The sequence below is a fragment of the Rousettus aegyptiacus genome, unplaced genomic scaffold (assembly GCF_014176215.1).
Source record: "Rousettus aegyptiacus isolate mRouAeg1 unplaced genomic scaffold, mRouAeg1.p scaffold_m13_p_5, whole genome shotgun sequence".
Classification (NCBI taxonomy): Eukaryota; Metazoa; Chordata; class Mammalia; order Chiroptera; family Pteropodidae; genus Rousettus; species Rousettus aegyptiacus.
In genome coordinates, this window is record NW_023416308.1 from 15,744,823 (window position 1) to 15,764,872 (window position 20,050).

At 37.5% G+C, this 20,050-nt stretch overlaps 1 protein-coding gene across 1 annotated transcript; it reads right to left on the bottom strand.

Moving 5' to 3' along the window:
* Nucleotides 1–1,662: 1,662 nt before the first annotated feature.
* On the bottom strand, nucleotides 1,663–19,335 carry DRG1 (developmentally regulated GTP binding protein 1). The gene is made up of 9 exons (XM_016129547.2): nucleotides 19,177–19,335; nucleotides 18,214–18,337; nucleotides 17,245–17,420; nucleotides 11,178–11,247; nucleotides 9,047–9,216; nucleotides 7,042–7,172; nucleotides 5,723–5,890; nucleotides 5,326–5,448; nucleotides 1,663–2,502 (listed from the first exon to the last, which is right to left on the bottom strand). Exons 1-9 carry the CDS (start codon nucleotides 19,216–19,218, stop codon nucleotides 2,403–2,405), a joined length of 1,104 nt encoding a protein of 367 aa, XP_015985033.1. The 5' UTR covers nucleotides 19,219–19,335; the 3' UTR covers nucleotides 1,663–2,402.
* Nucleotides 19,336–20,050: the final 715 nt, after the last annotated feature.

Consider the following 20,050-nt stretch of genomic DNA (forward strand, 5'->3'; position numbering starts at 1 on the left):
GCAGCTTCTGGAAAATAGATTCAGCCCTCCTTTTAATTATCCTCTGGATGCTGACATAAATAGAGCCTGGGACTGTAGCAGACATTCTGTGACTGTGAGGGGAGCCAGTTGCCCTGCAAAGCCAATAAACTGCAGTAGACAGAGTAGCCTGATGGAAAGAATTTGGATCCTCAATGACACAACACCTGCCATGAACATACTGAGTTCTAGATGACTTCCATAAGACTAAGTTTCCTTCCATTTCAGCTTGTTAAATTAATTTGTTAAAATACAGCAAACAACATTCTAACTAATGGCACAGGACAATGAGTCTGCTTAGCTGTGCTGAATAAAAAAAGAAATCAGGAAAGAATATTTAACAGCACAGGAAATTCAAGCCATGCTGTGTCAGCCAAACCACTATACTCTTAGAGTTCATGAAAAGAAAGCCTTTAGCTACCCTCCTTGGTGGCCCCACCCCAGGCAGCATTCCTGACATAAAACTATACCCCTCTCCCAGAACTCTCAAGTCTGAGCCCAAAAGGGAAAGGTAAGGGAATGCTCTCAAGCTCCAGGAAACCACCAATAAGGTGAGGGGAAGGTACTGAATAATGAAAGCAAGGCCAAATCAAAGCATATCCTGAGGCCTTGGATAAACTGGATTTCAGCAGTCTTCTCTTAGTGCTAAATTCTTGCTCAGTGAAAGTGAATTTGGGAATGAGGATTCCCCCCAAAATTCTATATATGCTCTGGCTAGAGAACAAACCTTGCTGGAAATCCTGCAGCTCAGAAAACCAATATTTCTCTGAAGTTAGACTCTAGATTATGGCCTTTATTATGAATATACTGGTGATAGTAAGGTCTATATCCTGCAAAGTGACTAGGATACCAGGCCTGAGGGGCTTATCTCCTAGGTCTTGGGACAGTGCTAAGCCTAAGCTACAGGAAGACTATCAGAGGGAAATAATCTCTAAGGTAACAGGAGTAATAAGTACTGGAAAAGTCTGAGTATGTGGATAATCCCACATCCCCATTCGTCACAACCTACTATCTCTAGTTTGCTTCATCTATAATCAAACTACCATCCTGCAAATCTGTTTCCCTTCCTGATTCTCAGGGACTACCCTTCTCTATTTTCCCTGTAATCCATACTGAAGTAATCTTTGATTTCTCTTACATTAAAGAACAAGTCTGTCAGTCACCAAATTTAAATTTCTCCTCTGTACCTAATGCCCATACCTTCCCTCTGCCCATGTTCTCACTAGCCCAGTCTATCACACAAAAACTTTTGCCAATTTCCTATCATCAGACAAACCCTGTAAATTTCCTTATTCCTAGCCCCAAAACCTCTAATTAAGCCTTTAGTACCTTCTCAAATAGTCCTGATCCCACCCCTCCTTCTAACCTAACCTCCCACTGTTACATATACATATATGTATACACACAAACCTAGTTCTGATCACACTAGTTCTGCCTCCATGCCTTCACCCATCTTCCATGGCTGAGGCCAGCGACTGCTATGGGGGTTCAAGCAGAAAGGCTGGGTGGGATACAAGAAAGGAGATAGTTAGTGGCCCACCTGGCAGCCTGGTTCAGCTCAACATTCAGCCCAACAATGACATACAACTGTGTTCTAACTAGGACAGAGAGGGAGGCCAGGTAAAGGAAACAGACCAATGTCAATAAGAGCCAACATTCACCAAGTATTTATTGCCAGATACTATGCTAAGTATTTTACAAGTATCATTTCCCTGACTAACAACCTTTACTCTAGAAGGTAAGTGCTATTACTGTCTCCATGTTACATGAGGAAACTGAGGCTTTACAGAGGTTGAATAATTTGTGCAACATTCCACAGCTAATTAGAGGTGGACCTGCAATTCAAACAACAAAATGCCTCGTCAGAATACTTAACTGCTATACTACGCCATCTCCCAAATGAGTTAGCCATGTAAGGAATAATCAGTTAACTTACATCAAGTCCTCCTCTCCGGTATCATCTGGGAAAGACCACTAAAAAGGACTGAAGGCCACGCCCAGTTGGAAAGGTTTCCCATGAGTAAATATCAAATAAGATGTTGCACTCACATTTTTATCCATTTCACACTCAAATTCAAGCTCCCAGGTACCCCTTCTGCAGCTGCCTCACTGTACATACCCATCCTCATTCAGTCCATCCCAAAACAAATTCTGACAATGACACATGAACTGCACATAGCCAGCTGGCCTACCAGGTCCTTTATGGTTCAACATACAAAGTGACACCAAGTTAAGACAATTAAAGTTCCAGTTTGGGTGCCTCCAACTCCCTCCCCTGAATCCTGATCCAGTGGTTCCCAAAGCCAGAAGGAGCTTGGTGTAGGGTGCTTGGTCATGGGGAAAGCTGCAGTGGTTGGCCCAGCAGAGAGGGAAAGGGGAAGGTTTCACTTCTTCACAATTTGAATGACATCCTCATCCTCCAACGTATGGTCTTTACCCACTTTTTGAGGATTGTGTTTCACAGAGAGACCCCAGACCAGAGCACTGTATGGAAGGGAAAAAAGAACAATCAGTATAAATAATCAACTAGTTTCTTCCCTATCTGCCTGGGTGCCACCCTTCTGCTCCAGTTTAGCATTCCAACTCTTAAGAGACATAGGCCTGCAATAGTCAAGGTCTCCTGTCTCCAGTCAAGAAACACACTCAAAGCTTTGAGCCAAGAGGCTTTAGCTTCCCCAGTAGTGTGCCACACTGGAGCCTTCACATACAAAGTAGCAAACAAACACTTTTGGAGTTGTGTAGTTCCTCTTGTTCCAGAGCCAGTGTATGAAAGTCAAAGGGAAAAAACACAAATTAAAAGTGTGACAAAGCTAGCTTAAAACTAAAAGGAGAAAGCCTGGGTTTGTTATAGACAATTACCCTGAAATAATTCAGATTGGAAATTGATTCTTACAAATACAGTGTCAGTTATAGACTGTTAAAGAATACAAGTTTTTATTGGCTCAACTAAAACCCAGTGGGTACTCCCTCCTCAGCAATGCTAGGAAAATTCTCCCTATCAAGAAACTATCCTCCTAATTTCTTAGAATATATAAAGGTGATTTTTACACATGGGTCTCCAATACTAAAAATAGACTATACTAGTGATGGAAACTGGTGAATAAGACACTAAGATCTGCCTCACAGAGCCTGAGAACTATGTACCAAGTGGCGGAAAACAGTGACCATATTGTTATTACACTGTCTTTTTTTTTAAATCTATATTCCAAAAATAAATCACTAAATAAGATTTCACTTTTTAAAAAACACAAATAACAGGGATATAACAGTATTAATAAAACAAATATATATAAAAATTTAAAACACACAAGATAAATGCGAAGTGACCATTTTACTATCTTAAGGAAAAGTAGTTTTTATCAGCCAAATTCACTGGCTGCACTAAAGTAAGTGCCTCCTTCCTATTTTGTTGATGGCAACGTAAACAGGTTCAATCATTTTGGAAAACAATATAGTAAAACATCAAAAGCCATGTAATCATTAATCCTACTGCTAAATTAAAGAAAAAGGGAAAAATTTGTGAGTGAAAACTAGAAAATTATGTAAAGTAGCAAAATATAGGAAAAACATAGTTATAAAAATTATATGAATCTTGTTACATGGAAAACACATACAGTAAATGATCAAAGGATATGCTGTGCATATGGTCAACGACATAAAAGGAATGAACAGGGACAAATGTTATAATTAGAAGGTCTAAAGCTGAATTTTTCTATTAAAATAGTTAAAATGCTATCATTTAAAAAACAAAACAAGAAAACAGTGACGAAGTAAAATTCTATTTAGTTTGATATGTCTTTTCTCCAAAATATTTTCCTCTCCTCTCATTTAATTCCCTGGTTAATTTATAGTTCTAAACACTTTGCACAGTGTTCTGCTACCATGGAAGGCAGGAGCCATACAGAAATCTATGAAGTTTAAAAAAGGAAAATGTCTTTTTCCAAGACTCCACTGATTCAAGCCTGTGCCAAAATATAATGGTTTGAGGAAAGTAAAAATCATCACCTACATGTGGAATATAGTTACTTTAGATAAAAGGAATGTAAAACTTAAAAAAGAACTTCACTCTTTCAGTATTTTTAGGATGACAAATAAGTATTTTAAAATGTCACTATTTCGATGCTTCCCCAATTTTCTATAATTATTTTCTATTTTCTTGTTTTTAAAACAAGAAATTTCAGCCTGTAAAGATGAAAAAAGCTATTCATAAATATTATAATCCAGTTTAAATATTTCCCACAGGGTTATAGACTGCAATTCTGAACTACTTTATATATGTACTAGAATTATGTAAGGAGATTATAGATGAAGACAGCCAGGTTTCTCACTGTAGGAGAAAAAAGTTAAAAAAGAGAAAGGGGAAGGCTAAAATGAACAACAAAAAAAAATCAAACTACCAATACCAACTTAACCAAGTGATCAAAGGAAATATCACCATCAATAAGACACATCAACATCATGAATCCTATGATATGTACTGAGGACACATCATTTTGTGGTATTCTTACCAAAAATGCATCTTACTTCAATCATGAGAGAACACTGGACAAACCCAAAGTGAAGGACGTTGTACAAAATAATTGATCAATACTCTTCAAAAGACTAAGGAAATATTACTGGGACACTGCAACACTGGAAGACTAAAGAGAAGTAACAACTAAATGCTATATAGATTCCTGAAACACAAAAAGGACATTAGTAGAAAAGGTATTAAAATTCAAGTAATACACCAATGCTAGTTTCTGTTCTTGGTAACTATACGATGGTTATGGTAGCCGATAATATTAGAAATGAGGTAAGGGTGAGGGATATAAGGAAACTTTTTGCACTATATTTGCAACTTTTCTGTAAATATAAAATCAGTTCAAAATATGTTTAAAATAACATGAATAAATACTTTAATGCTTATTATTAGCGGGCTACCATTGCTTATAGAGCCTATCAGCAGTGAAAGTATGAGATTAGGAGGGGTTTACCCATGCTTACAGTTTAGAGAGGGACTCAATACCCAGTGGAGGCCAATACGATGCTGGCAGGAAGAACTAACACCTATGTTTGCCAAGAGGAAGGTGAACTAATGAAAGAAAGTCAGAGCCCTTTGTACTATCAGTCTTCCAGAAGAGGCTTCTAGAGCTCTTCCTGAATCAACTTTGCATAGTTTTAAGAAAATATGGTAGACTTCTAACCAAACAAGCATTTCAGCAGCCTTCCTGATGCCTGATTTCTTTAATGCTATCCTAAGAATTTCTATTAGTAGAATCAGTAGCTCAAAGAGAAAAGAAGGTACCACATGCCCATGATACTTACTATTTAAATTCTTTAATAAGATTTTTGTGAATCTTCATGCAGAAATCCTCTACTGTGGTCCTAGAGTAAGGCAGCACCACTGGAGATGTGTAATCTGGCAACTGGCCTTTGGGTTTGGTATAACTAGAACAGAGAGGGAACAGAGGTTGCCGACTTCTTGGAATGATTCATGTGCTGAATGCAAATCAACCCTCTATCACCCCTGAGAACGTCAGACCTGGATAACCTCCAACTCAAATGAGGAAAAAGTACCCTCAATATAGTATAGCAGATGACAGGAATTAATTTATTTATATTTCCAAAAAGACAAATTATATTAATGAGCTTAAGAGGATATCATTTTCAGACAGTCTGGTTTAATTCCCACAGCAATATTACCCTACCCACTAAAACTTACATCCTCACTAGTTTCAGATAGTCCCAGATCTTTTCCAACAGGTCATCAAAATTCCAGCGGTGATGGGCAGAGATAGGTACACAGTGAGGTACCTTATAGATGATATCCAATTCCTCAATGGAGATCTGATCAATCTTATTTAACACATAGATACAGGGGATATAAACTCTAGAGAAGTAGAAGAAAAACAGGACATTAGCCTGGAGCTGTTGACAAGACTGTCAGTTTGATTATCAGCACCCCCTCACCCAGAACCCCAAATCAAAGACTCGCCAAAGGGATCATAAAAAGCAGATTAACCCCCTCACCCCTCCAAAAAAAAGCTTTCTATCAAGATAAAGTAGAATACCCAAGAGGTAAACTATGGGTTGAGAAGTAACAAAATCCAGGCCTTAGTCCCAGCCATGCAGCTAACTACTGAGAGGATGTGCTACAGTGAAAAGAACACAAGCTTTGGAGTCATGCAGACTGAATCTACTCCCAGCTCTGTCACTTTCTAGATATGTGCCCCTGGGCAAGTCTCAGAGTCGATTTTCTACAAAGTTGTTTTAAAAAATTATAAGAATATAAGTATATTTCTAATAATACATTTCACAATAGTTTTTAAAGAATAAAAAAATTTAAACACAGTATCTAGCAATGTCACAATCCCAATGTCCAATCAATATGGCAGCTAAGTTTACTAATAATTAGGCAGGCCACAAATTTCAGGCTTCAATTGTCTAACTTATAAAATACCTAACTCAAAGCATTACCTTTGTTTGCTTTCAGATGAGGATCAAATAAATTCATCCAACAAATAGGAACAAATGAACAGGAAAGCAACTAAAAAATATTTCCAAATGCCAGGAATAATTTTAACAATTGTTTCATTACTCAATTTCAAATATTAATAATAATAACGTTTTGTAGAATAGGGTTTCAGCTATGTACCCTTAAGTTAGATAGAATAGATACACAGCCTGGCCTGCTTTGAGTTCTGTAGGACAGCCTATAGGATTTCTCAGATGAATTAACTCAGGGGGAAGACTAAGAACCTAGTCTCTTCAACCATAATATGACATGGAGATTAGGGGACAGCTTGGTTCACAGTAAGTAACTAAAATAGGGAATTTGATCATCATAATCTTAGATGCAAAAAAGGATGTTAGAAATCAAGACCAACCCTTCATTTTACAGCAAAGAAATCAAGACCCACAATTATTTGTGTCAGCAACACGACTAGAGTTAGAATCAATGTCTGCCATCATGATCTAATGTTTCGATTAAGAGGCTTCAAATTCAAACTCAGGCACTAGAACTGCACACTCAGTCCATACCTGTTTCCTTCCACAACATCAATGAGGTCATCTGCTGTGGCATCACTCCGCAGCGTCACATCGGCATTATGAATTTTGTATTCAGCCAGAATGCTCTTTACAGTTTCAGCATCCAGCTCACTCTGAGGGCACTAAATGGGCACAGATGACAATGACTGGTCAGAGAACAAAAAAATCTCCCAAGAGTATCATCTACTGATATATCTGGCTAAGGTGTGAACTCATTTCTAAAGACTGTTATCCTGGATGAGAGTAAATGACTTTTAGCAGGAGATACTTGAAAACTAAAAACCTTTCCAAACTCGAAGAAAGATGTTATGGGCTCAGTTGTGTCCCACCCTACCCCTTTCACACCCAAATTCATATGTCGAAGTCCTAACCCCAATATCTTATGTGACTGGAGATAGGGTCTTAAAGAGGTAACTTGAGTTAAAACAAGATCATATGGGTCAGCTCTAAGCCAATGTGCCTAGTGTCCTCATAAAAAAATAGGACAAAGAAAAACAGAGCAAAGACCATGTGAAGACACAGAGAGAAGATGGCCATCTATAAGCCAAGAAGGGGCTCAGAAGAAAACAATCCTCCTCACACCTGGATCTCAACATATCCAGCCTATGCCATTAAGATAAATTTCTGTTGTTTAAGCTACTCAGTCTATGGTACTTTATTATGGCAGCCTTAGCAAACCAATACTGAAAGAATATTGAATGTTCAAATTCAAACTTTATGACAGGGTAATAAAGAGAAGGACCTTTTGGGCAGGACAGCTTAAACCTATGCCAGTCAGACTGTCTGGACCTCTAGAATGTTAAATGTTGTAGGAAATTCTCAGTCCTCAATTATGTGACTTAGAAACAGTATTTGATAGAACTGATCACTCCTCCAATCTGAAATACTTTCTTTACTTGGCTTTCAAGATTCTAAACTCTTCTGGTTTTCCTTCTCCTGAGAAGTTTTATATACTGATTTATTCCCATCTCCTAACCTCTAATCATTGAGAGGGGGAAAGGGGGTGGACGGGACACAAAGCTTAATCCTTTTATATTTATACTCACTTCCTAGTGATTTCGGCTCAACTCATGGCCTTAAATAACCACCTTCATACCAGAAAACTCTTCATATGCCTATTTGACAATAACACATGGATGTGTAATTCGCATCTCAAACTACACATCTTGATTTTCCCTCCCCTCCAAACCTATTCTATATAAAGTCCTACCATTTTAGTAATGAGGGTGCATTTTTCTACCACAGGACAAAAAAAAAAAAAAAAAACTATCATCTTTCTCTCACAATCCACATCCAATCCAGCTGTCATTCCTACCAGCTACTTTCAAACTCTTTCCACAATCAACCACTTCTCATCTCCACCACTATTACAACCCTAGTCTAAGAAGTTATCACTTCTTGACTGGATTATTCCAATAACCTCTTAAATGTTTTCTCTGCTTCTGCTTGTAATCCATTTGTCTGTTTTCAACAGCCAGATAGATTCAGTTAATCTAAATCAAATCAAGTTCACTCCATAGACTGGAACTCAACCGGTAGTTATTTTCCCTAGTTTACTTTTGTCCTTTGATTTATCATCTAATATACTATATTTACTCAATTTTGTTTGCTACTTGCTCCCATTAGGAAATAAGGGCAAAGATTTTTGTCCTTTACTCCCTCTTCCATCCACTTCCCACAGCCTAAAACAATACTTGGTCTTTGGTAGGCACTCTACTAATCTGTGTTGAATGAATGGAAACATGATATCGGCAGCCATCTACTTCATGCAAGCATAAGATTGGTCTATACTCCCATGAAATGAAGTTGCAAAGGTAAGTCTGGGACTGACTCATCCTACTCTTGATTCTTGTCAGTCATTACAAGGTCATTGTTGTTACTTGGATTAGTGCTAGAAGAAGTCAGGTAATTTCCAAATGTCACTGTCCCTGTACCTCAATCCACTCCCCACCCCAATCTCTTCAGCAGCGTGCCCCATATCACCTTCTCCACTTACCGTGGCCGTGAGATTAATGCCTCCCTTATCCTTCTTCTTAAAGCCAATGTTGGGAGGTTTGCTGTTCAAGCGAATGCCAAAGCCTTCCAGTTCATTTTCAATTATCTTCTTATGTCCCAAGGGTTTTAGGACATCCAGAACAATCAGGATCAAGTTACATGTTCGGGCCACTAAAGAATTTAAAAAAAAAAAAAAAAAATGATACTCAAGCAAGAAAGACCTAACTAATCCAAATACTCAAACGGGTGGGGGGGTGAGGGGACTGGAGTTCCTGCACTTAAGAGACAAAGGATTTTTTGTGAAGACATAGACAAACATGAAGTTCTTAAGATTAACAAAGATTTATTCCAGAAGCCAATTTATAATGACTTTTTTTCTACTAATATATCTAGAAAATGTCAACTTCTAGGTACACTAGTAGAAAAAAAAAGTCAGAATAAAGACACAAACCAGGTAATAATCTAAATTCCTGAGTTTAGAAAGATTTAAAACAGTAAGAACTCTAAAAGAATAAGAGTTTCTGGTTATCAATTATAGTCAACTTTACTGAAGTATAATTTACAAAAAATAAATTGTGCTCATTAGGTATACGATTTGATGACAAATATATAGATACCTGTGTAACCTCTACTATAATCAAGATACAGAACATTTCCATCATCTCCAAAAGTTCCCTTGTGTCCCTGTCCAATCAATCTTCCCCATGATTCTCAGTCAACCACTGGTCTGCTTTATGTCACCACAAGTTAGTTTGCATTTTTCAGAATTCCATATAAACAGACTCAAATAAAATGTATGCCTGGCTCTTTTAATTTAGTGTTTTTGATATTCGCCCATGAATAACTTGTAACCTATAATTTTATAGAATAGCTAAATTAATAATTCAACATAAGGGTAGAATAAAAATACTTTCAAACATGGAAAAAAATAAATATTTACCTCTCATTTACCCTTTCTTAGGAAATTACTAAAAATGTACTTCAGCAAAAGATAACAATAACCCAAAAAATGTAAAACATTGATCCTAGGAAATAGGGAATCCCACACATCTCAGGATGACAGCTATGAAAAAAGTCTAGAGCTGCATTGCCCAATACAGACTCCGCTAGCCACCTGTGACTATTTAAATTAAAATTAAATTAAATTTAAAAACTCAGTTCCTCAGCTACACTATGTACATTTAAAGTGCACAATAACCACACATGCCTAGCACAGATTCAGAACATTTCCATTACTGGACAGTGCTGGTCTAGAAAGCAATCAATCCAAATTGAACCACAAAGAGAAAGGGTAGTGTCAGGATTAGGGCAGGGAAAAATGCAATCAATAAGATTATTTTTAGAACTGTATTTAAGTATCTAGAAAAATGCTGCCTGATAGTGATTTTATCTATTGAAAATAGATCACTGAAAATACATTTGAAAAGCATTAGCAAACACAGAAAAGTATACAAAATAATAACCAATTATTAACTCCATGAAAAACAAATTTCAAAAGCATATTTTAAGAGAAAAACTAAGTCATAATATACTACTTATCTCTGCATTGAACAAACAGCATAGTCATATAAACCATGACTGATGAGTTAACTAAAAATTGTGATATAACTTCTTTAAAAGAATGGAAAAAGAGGTATGAATTATAACAGAGCTAATTCTCTACTATAAAAACCAATAGATATCTAAAATTAATTATGAAATAGCAACATAAGCATAATTTTTAAAAATATGAAGTAGAAGAAGAAACAGTTGAAGAGTCGACAGTATAGTTGCCAATGGAGAGTGACAGTGAAGGTGAGATGGGATGGCAGAATGTTGCAAGTCATAATTAGCCTTTTATAAGATTTTACTTTAAAAAGAAAAGAATGAAAGACATGGGTGGGAGTCAGGAAACCTGAGTTCTAGTTCTAACTCTGCTATGAACACTGTGACACTTCTTCCATCCTTAGTGTCTCTCCTCAAATGGGGATCTGGACTATTCCTCTCCAAGTTCTGACATTCTACTCCAGTAAAAAGTCAGGTATAACTATGCCCTTCGCTGTGGTATCATCACCAAGCCCAACGTCCTCATCTAAAGGAACAATACCTGGTAAAGGGATGATATCCCAGAATGGTAGCCCTATACCACTTACCTGCAATGACTTGGCGGCCTCTACCTTTCCCATCCTTGGCACCCTCAATGATACCTGGGAGATCCAGGAGCTACGAAATTAAGGACAGAGGGAAGGAGAGAAAAGGAAAAATCAGTTATAAATCTGAACAGATCAAATAGGATTTATTTCACAACTATCCAAAATTTAGGAGATCCATATCTAATCTTCTTTATGAATATATTACTTTAAGCATCTTCTAAATGACAGCTACAGGTTTTTTATGTATTTTATTTAGTTTAAAATGCCTAACAACCCTATGAGATAAAGGTATTAGCTGAGGTTCACAGAGGTTAAGTGAATTGCCCAAAGTTGCCATCCTGACAAATCAACTAAGATTATAACCCACATTTTGGGGCCAAATCCATTATTCTACATTAATATCTTTCAATATCTCTCATTTTTTAGAATGTTGAGCTTCCACACAAATTCCTTACTATAGGTAATAGCTAGATCTTTATATTCGAATGTGATACATACTGAGACCTTTGCAAATTTCTCAATTCACAAAAATTTCTGCAGCCATTCTTAATCAGGAGAGCACATAAGAATCACCTGTAAAACCATTAAAAGTGCAGACATCTAAGCCCCATCACTGCAGATTCTACTTTGGAAGGGCCAAAGAAAGGTTTAGATACTGATCAGTTATTTCAAAAAGTTCTATGGCTGACTCTGTATGTGTCCCCAAATAAAAATAACTGCTTAAATGCTCCGGAAAGCAGTAAAGTAAAACTTCACAGAATTCACCATGTATGTACCTAATGATGTGAACATCAAAACCAATTCCACAGCACACACGATTCAAATTCACATCGCACCAAAATTACGAACTATGAGTTTTAAGCACTTAAGAGTCTGTTAAAAAGAGTCAAGACAGCAAACTGAAAATACCAAGAGTCTACTGTATGGCTAATACTGAATTATCCCCATGATTGGACTGAAAACAGAGTTGCATTTAATCAAAATATCATTTAAAACTAAACTTTGCCATAACCATATCTGACAGTATAGAAATATACCTCATATTAAATAAACCACAATGAAAAAGAACCAATTCAGGTGGTGCATAGACAGTTCAATTTTCCACTGAAGAACTACTCAAAAGCTCCTCTCTATTCTAATAATTAACATTGCCTTCTCTAAGATTTATACAACATACTGGACAAAGTGAGCTACCTTTTCATCTTTCAAAAAAGATAATTTATATTCAATACACCTGCCTTGACTTGGAAACTTTAGTTACATTGATTTTAAAAGGCTCCATGGTGAGTAATGAGCACAACAGATTTTGATTTCTAAAGACCAATAAGAGGAACTAGTGCTCTTTCAGTAGTAGTTGATTCCAGGGCTGGGGCAGGGAAATATAAGATTAGCTTAGAACATCATGTAGTGTCTGAAAATAAGTACTCAATAAAAGACGAGGGTTTATATAAAGACCATAGAAGCCAATTTGAAGGGGTTCCTAATGGTCAAAGCTGGAACAATTGGAGTAATAAAATAACAGTAGTACTAGATTATAACCCATAAAACAAAACACATTCATGAGCGCACAATGATACGAATTATTGGATAAATACATAAATGGGGAAGAAGAAACAGCTAGTAGGAAAGAGAAAAATAAAGACTCACGATTAGGCAAGAAACACAGTAATAACTGTTGCAGATAAGATCCAGAGGCGGATGCTAAAATTAGTGGGCAAGTTTGAGAAACAGGCTTTGCCTCTTCTCAAAGTATCTACCCCAAGATATTTATTAGCCACAAAAATATAATACCTTTTTAGTAAAGAAACCCTGCAGACACCACCTTAACCAAATGACAGAGGTAAACATCACTAATAAAGACATACTGACATCGTGAATCCCAAGATGCACTGAGAAGGACACAACATCATTTCTTTGGTATTCTTGCCAAAAATATATCTCCGTCTAATCATGAGAAAACACGAAACAAACTCAAACCGAAAAACGTTCTACAAAATAACTGATCAATACTCTTTAAAAGTATAAAGGTCACTTCTGGGTATTTTACTCAAAGAAAACCAAAACATAATTTGTAAAGCAGTAAAGTTTTACTAAGTAAAAGTAAAAAGTAAAATTTGTACGAAAATAATTTGTAAAGATCTATGCACCCCTATATTCATGGCAACAAAATTTACATTAGGAAGCAACCTAAATGCTCATCAACAGACAACTGGATAAAGAAGTTATGGTTCGTATATACAACAGAATATTACTCAGCCATTAGGAAATGAAAATGAAATCCTACCCTTTGCAATGTCTGGACCTAGAGGTTATTATGCTGAGTGAAATAAGTCAGACAGAGAAAGATAAATACCAAATGATTTCACTTATATGTGGAATCTAAGGAACAAAAAGAACAAATGAATCAAAAAGACTCACAAACATAAAGAACAATCTGGTGACCGCCAGAGGAGGGGAATTGGGTGGCTGGGAGAATGAGGTAAAGGGGGCTGGGAGAATGAGGTAAAGGGTTAAGTAAGTACAAATTAGTAGTGACAGACATCACGAGGATGGGGAGCAAGACATAGGGAATGCAGTTAGCATTAATGTAATGGCTACATGGAGAGCAAAAAGAGAGAAAGAGAAATTAGGGGGATTGTTTTACAAACTATATAAATGTCTATCCAATGTACTATATACTTCAAACTAATAAAATCTAAAAATAAACAAATAAATAAAAATATAAAAAGGTCATAAAGGAGAAACAACTAAATGCAACATGCAATAATCCCAGATAGAATACTGGAAAAGAAAAAAGACATTGGTGAGAATATTGGTAAAAATTCAAATAAGGTCTATAGTTTAGTGCCTATTATTGAACCAGTGTTAATCCATCCCTAATAATTATTCCATGGCTATATAAAATGTTAACATTAGGGGCAGCAGGGTAAGTGATATAAGAGAATCTCAAAATAATTATGCTGAATGAGAGAAGTCAGCCCCAAAAAAGTACATTTCTATATATACATGGCATTACTTATATAAAACTCTTAACATGTAAACTAATCAATCTACAAAAGTAGGTAACTGATTGATTGTTTAGAGATGAAAGGGACAAGAAAGGACAGGAGGGAAGGAGCATAAGGAAACATTTGGGGATGATATGTTCATGATCTTGATCATGGCACTGTTTTCACCAGAGTATAGATATATCAAAACTTAACACACTGTATATTGTATATGAATTATACCCTAAAGATGTTTGAAAAAAACAAACAAAAAGTTCATCATCAGTTCCTAGAAATTAAGTCTAGAGTCTATTTCTTCCACTTTCCCAAAGACTCTGTAATCTCCTACCATTTAGTAAATCCTTTTCTGCTATTCGGGAAAAAAAAAAAAAAAAGTATTCCACCAGCAAAAGGCTTCTGCATATTGAACCTGATGTTATCAAGAATGCAAAAGGAAATATTCATCTGGATAATCTGAAACAACTAGATCTAGAAGATGACTATAATGTCATATAACGACCATTTGAAACAGATTATTTATACTGAGAGAAAAGAGCACAAACTTTCTAACCATGACAGCTAAACACACAAGGGAAATTTATTGAGCTCCCTACAAAAGTAAAAGCAAGTTAAATTTAGCTTTTTTTAAGAGGGAAATATTTTTAAAGTTATACTAAACTATTTAAATGTGGCATCTTATTTAATTTTATTCAATAAAAATAGCACATGCTTTACATATCTGAATTTCATATTATAACCAAAGAATAAGAAAAAATATTTCTTTAAATCATGGAATTGTAAAATTTTAAGACTTGAATATTAACCTACTTCAAACTCAAATGCCTTTAAAGGTTAAAACGGATAACTTAAAAATGCAAGTCAATTATATATAGGACAATAGGAGTGCTAGGGACCCTGGAAAGGTGAAACATAAGCCCCGTAATTTTTAAAACACAGTACAATCCACTCTGCAGGTCAATTTCAGCCTATGGGATACATCAGTTTTCTTTGTAATATCACTGTTAAGTGGTAGTTCAGCCACCACTTGAACACCTCCAGACACCGAAATTAATTACCTCAAAAGGTCCCCTTCCATTTTTAGGCCCCTTTATTAATAAAAATATCTTCCTTCCAAACAAAACAAAACAAAAATCTCCCCCATTATAATTCTTATTAAGCAGTTCTAACTTTGTACCGCTCTACAACCAAACACAGATGATGAGTCTTCTGCACAAAACAGCCATTTAAAAAACATTTTAGGACGGTCATCTTAAATCAGTTAAAGCATACCTACTAGTATGCTTATATAACTTGGTTTCTGGAGAAAGTCAGAAGGGGAGGAAAAACAGAGGCAAAGGATACAGGTAGAAAAGAAAGCACCATACAAAAAAGGAAAATTTAAAAAAAAAAAGTTTTAAAGTCAGGAGAGTGTGAAATGAATTAAGGTTTTGTGAAAAAGACAAGGAAAGAAAGGAGTTTAAGTATCTATTTATTCTGAGATACTCAGAAGCCCTGAAAGAAGTGTCACTAGAGTCCCATAAGTAAAGAGATTATTCTCTGAGCTACCAAAGCTGTAACTATCAACAAGACTCTAAAAACAGATAGAATCAAGCAGTGGTCCAAATATGCCCAAGCATCCTCATTCTTATTGTACACATTTGCACATGGAGTCCCAGAGAGGTACATGTCCCAACACACTCTCTGCATGGGCACCTAACCAACAGGAAAATAACCCATTGAAAATACCACTACCAGGACACTGGTACCACCCTACTTCAGAGTCTATAATAAAGAAGTATGAATGCACCTCACAATTCACTATGTAGCTCAGCAAAAAGGAATACACCAAGAGTTCCCAAATGAGGTGCTCAGGTACTCTGGTGCACCAGAGAATTTTGAGGGTGCCATGGGATATTCGAGAGAAACAGCAATTTTTGATATGTCAGACACTGAGGGAAATACTAGCTCCAAGCAGCTCCCAATTTCAACATTAAATCCTAGTAGACTGCTTTTAATTATGTCAGATCCAAATCTTTAAGAAGTCAGATTTTTTTCAGCAATTGCTATAGTAAAAAGCACCACACCAAAAAAAATCAACATGGAAAAGAAAACAAATATGGCACTATACAATCTAATTCCAGGGACTGAGAAGTTACGTGGTACCTAAGAGTGCACATATCCCATTAGTAAATAATTGGTTGTAAGGACCTAAGAACTTAAGCTTTTTGAACCTAACTATTTAACAGAACCATTAGATATTCTTTTGACCTGGGGAACCATAGAAAAGTATTGGGCAAGAAAAGGTCATGAAATAATTGCTGAGAGACTTAAAGGTGCTGTGAACCATAAAAGTCTGGGAACCTTTAGCCTAGATTCAAATATCATGGAATTTAGAATCTTGCCTTCTTAACAGTGCAGCCAACAAGATATCTTCCATTATCTTTAACATATACCACTTTCACAGACAAGGGGACTTCTCATTTGGGAGCCCTAAATCTATCATCTTTCGACACCAAATTCATTAGGCTTACAGATAAGAAGTATCTTCTAAAAGGGGTCTGATCATATTATTTATTAAAACATTTCTAATGGTTCCTAGCTATGTACAAGATAAAATTCAACTTTCTTAGCAAGCACACAAGGCCCTTCATAATTCAGCCCTAAACTACATTTCCAGATTCAGTTACTAACACCCCCTGTCCCACACCTACACTCACACCACAGTAAGCTGTTCACCATTATAGCTCCCTGAAATTGTCCTTCACCTTCTCTGGCTGGTGAAATTCTATTTGAACTTCAAAACCCCCATACACTGTCACTTTCTACATGAAGCTTTTCTGGTCTTACCAGACCTTCCCCAATTGCCAATCCTCAGATGAAAAAGTAGTCCCTTCTTTCTCTGTGTTTTCACAGAAACTATCCCACTGTATTACTTTCTTTACTGTTCTATAGCCCCTGCTTGACAGTGAGGGCCTTGTATCAAAGATCAGGTTTGGCATAAGAGAGCTCCCAATAAGTGCTCTTTAAATGAAGTAAAGAATGGATTTCTTCCCCTTCCTTGGCCCACAGGCCTGACTCACCTGAATCTTGGCACCTTTGTATCTGATGACACCAGGCACAGTGGTCAGAGTAGTGAATTCGTAGGCTGCAACTTCAGAATATACCCCTGCCAGGTTACTGAGCAGTGTTGACTTCCCCACAGATGGAAAACCCACAAACCCAATTCGGGCATCACCTGTCTTGGCCACATCAAAACCTAAAATATCAATAAATATCAAGAGGAAGAAAGTTATCCCTTGGAGTGTTGAGACTCATGCAATTCTTTTCACATTCTGTCTGCCTATCTCTCAAGGACCTATTTCTCCAATTTTTTACAGTTTACCTCTACAGCAGAACTTAAGCACACAAAATTCCTCTTATAATAATTTATAATGTTTAATGGAGTGTTTGATAAAAAAAAAAAAAAACTTTATTCCTCTGCCACTTAAACTGTTACATATCTTTCTAAGTACCCATAGTATTTAAGACCCAAATATCATATATAAAAATTGGTCTAAAAATGGATTTATTTTTTGTCTTACAAACCCAAAATGCCTGGGTTTTTTTTTTTTTTTTTTTACAATGGCTGCAAACAGGTTCAAAGACAAATTTGTGGCCCTTCTCTAGGAAGTATACAGATCTTATGACATACTTGTTGTTCTAACCTTCTCTCTCTTGGCTTCGATGTATTCTTCCTACTTTCCTACCTTCCCTTTGTATCAATTTCCTTATTTTTTATATGTTGACTGTATATATCTACATATTTCTGTAAGCCAATGTAAATCTATTTAGATCAGTACAATACATACATATATAAAATCCTAGTTCACTTAGACAATATTCATTTGCCTTTGAAACCAGCAAATTAAAATAAAATAAACACAATTCAAGGGTTTAGGCTTAGAAAATACAAATCTACTTTGATAGAAATTTTAAAATTATTTTTAAACCACATGCCTATATTTTGATAGAAATTACACCAAGAAAAAATGTTGAAGAAAAACACATACCTTCTCCTGGTCCACCACCACCACCACCTTTTGGAGTAATAAGTTCTCTGCGAAGCTTGGCAAGGCGAGCCTTAAGCAGCCCAAGGTGATGGGCAGTGGCCTTGTTCTTTTGAGTCCGAGCCATCTATAAGGGAAGAATCACAGTAATAAATCAAAGCAGTTCACAGGGGGTAAAATATCCAGAATGAATGTTCTCCCAGCACTTGAGAGAATTATGTTTTTTTCTATGTCCCTCTAATGTCAGGATACCCATTTTAGTCACACACACAAAAATAAATATCCATTCTCTCCATCACCCAGCCCATTCCCCTAATTATAGAGCAAACTGAGGCCCACAGAGAAAAGATATGACCAAGTCACTACAATCAGCGTCCACAGACTAGAATAAAACACATTTGTTGATTCCTTTTCTACTACTTGTACCTGGTATGCCCCATTTGACACAGGGTCACCACTTTAAAGAGCTCTGAGCGCTTGGGGCAATAATCACACAAGAATCCAGACGGAATAAACAAGTACCATAGACGTCAATTTACTTTCAGATCCTATTCCCCAGAGCGATGCGGTGAGAGTCATCAAAGTAGAAATTGCAGGAGGCGGGGGTTTCAAGGGTAGGTAATGAAAGATATTCAAGTACTTGAACAGTAAGTATAGAGTATAACAGGATTCCGTGTTGCTCACACAAAAAAAAGACGACTGAGAACAACAATGTTCGGACAGGCGCTGAACACTGAAGAGGGTACCGACGAAGGTCCGGGGATGTAAACAGAATGTGGGCCCGGGAGGAGGGGTTTAGGGAACGCGGGCACAGGATGAGGGGAGTCGAAAAACGCGTGCATCGGCTGAAAAAAGCCTGAGAACGCCGACCCGGTCCTGACGCGACTGAAGGGAGTTCAGGCAGGAGCGACACCGCGGAAGAAGACACGCTCAGATGGAGAGCGAGGAGCCAGTTGAGCCCATTACCTCGGCTTCGATCTCCGCAATCTTGGCTAAGGTGCTGCTCATGGTGGCGAAACGCCGAGGACGCAGCGGCCTCCACACTTATTAGTCTCCCTTCACAGACCGGCCAGCTAACCTGCCAGAGCCACCGAGCGCTACTTCAGTGCGCAAGCGCGGTACTTCCCATTTCTCGCGAGAGTACAGCGCGAGGGTCCCTGCGAGATGCACAGCGTGGAACAATCTCCTCCCCCTCAACCAACCCCGCCCCGTCCCGCGAGCCAACGCGGTGTCATAGAGCCCGCGGGAGTAGGGGCCAGAGAGGCCTCTCCGGTCCATACATCCCCGAGCGCGCCGAGGGTCGCGCGCCGCTCGGCCCCGCCCCACCCGGCCTCGTTTCGCCTGGTCTGACCTGTGACCAGGGCCTGGCGCGTGATTTGCAATGAACGATTCCTCGCTACGGTACTTTCAGACCCGCAACCCTCGCTCAGACTCTGGGCATGGGTGAAGAGCGCACTTGGCTCTCCAACCTTCTTTCTTGCCAGCTCCTTATGGGTTCTGGAACCTTTTTTTATGCTGGAAAGACACCGCAGCGGACTCCTCAGCTTCCTGGATTGCTATAGAGACGGATCTTTCCGCTCGTCTCACCCTCTTAGAAAAAGAAAATGCCCCTTTCCCATCACTCAAAATTATTTTTAGGTGTCTGTTTTGTTTACCACCAAGCCCGAGTAGAATGCGTAGCACATGGTGAACCAACAATAAATACATCATTAAATAGAGAACCAGTGTTCGCAAATTTGAAACAACGTCCATCAGTAGGGACACAAATAAATAATGGTACCTCTATGCTGTAAAGTACTATTTTAGCCATGAAAATGTAGATCTGTGTGGTCCAGGACAT

What these genes read in the sequence shown, in the direction of transcription:
- DRG1 (XM_016129547.2), bottom strand. Translation starts at nt 19,218, where the DNA reads ATGAGCAGCACCTTAGCCAAGATTGCGGAGATCGAAGCCGAG. An exon ending in TTGCGGAGATCGAAGCCGAG is followed by an intron (nt 18,338 to 19,176) that starts GTAATGGGCTCA and finishes CTTCCCTTATAG; the next exon opens with ATGGCTCGGACTCAAAAGAA. An exon ending in GCATTAATCTCACGGCCACG is followed by an intron (nt 7,173 to 9,046) that starts GTAAGTGGAGAA and finishes GTGCCCATTTAG; the next exon opens with TGCCCTCAGAGTGAGCTGGA.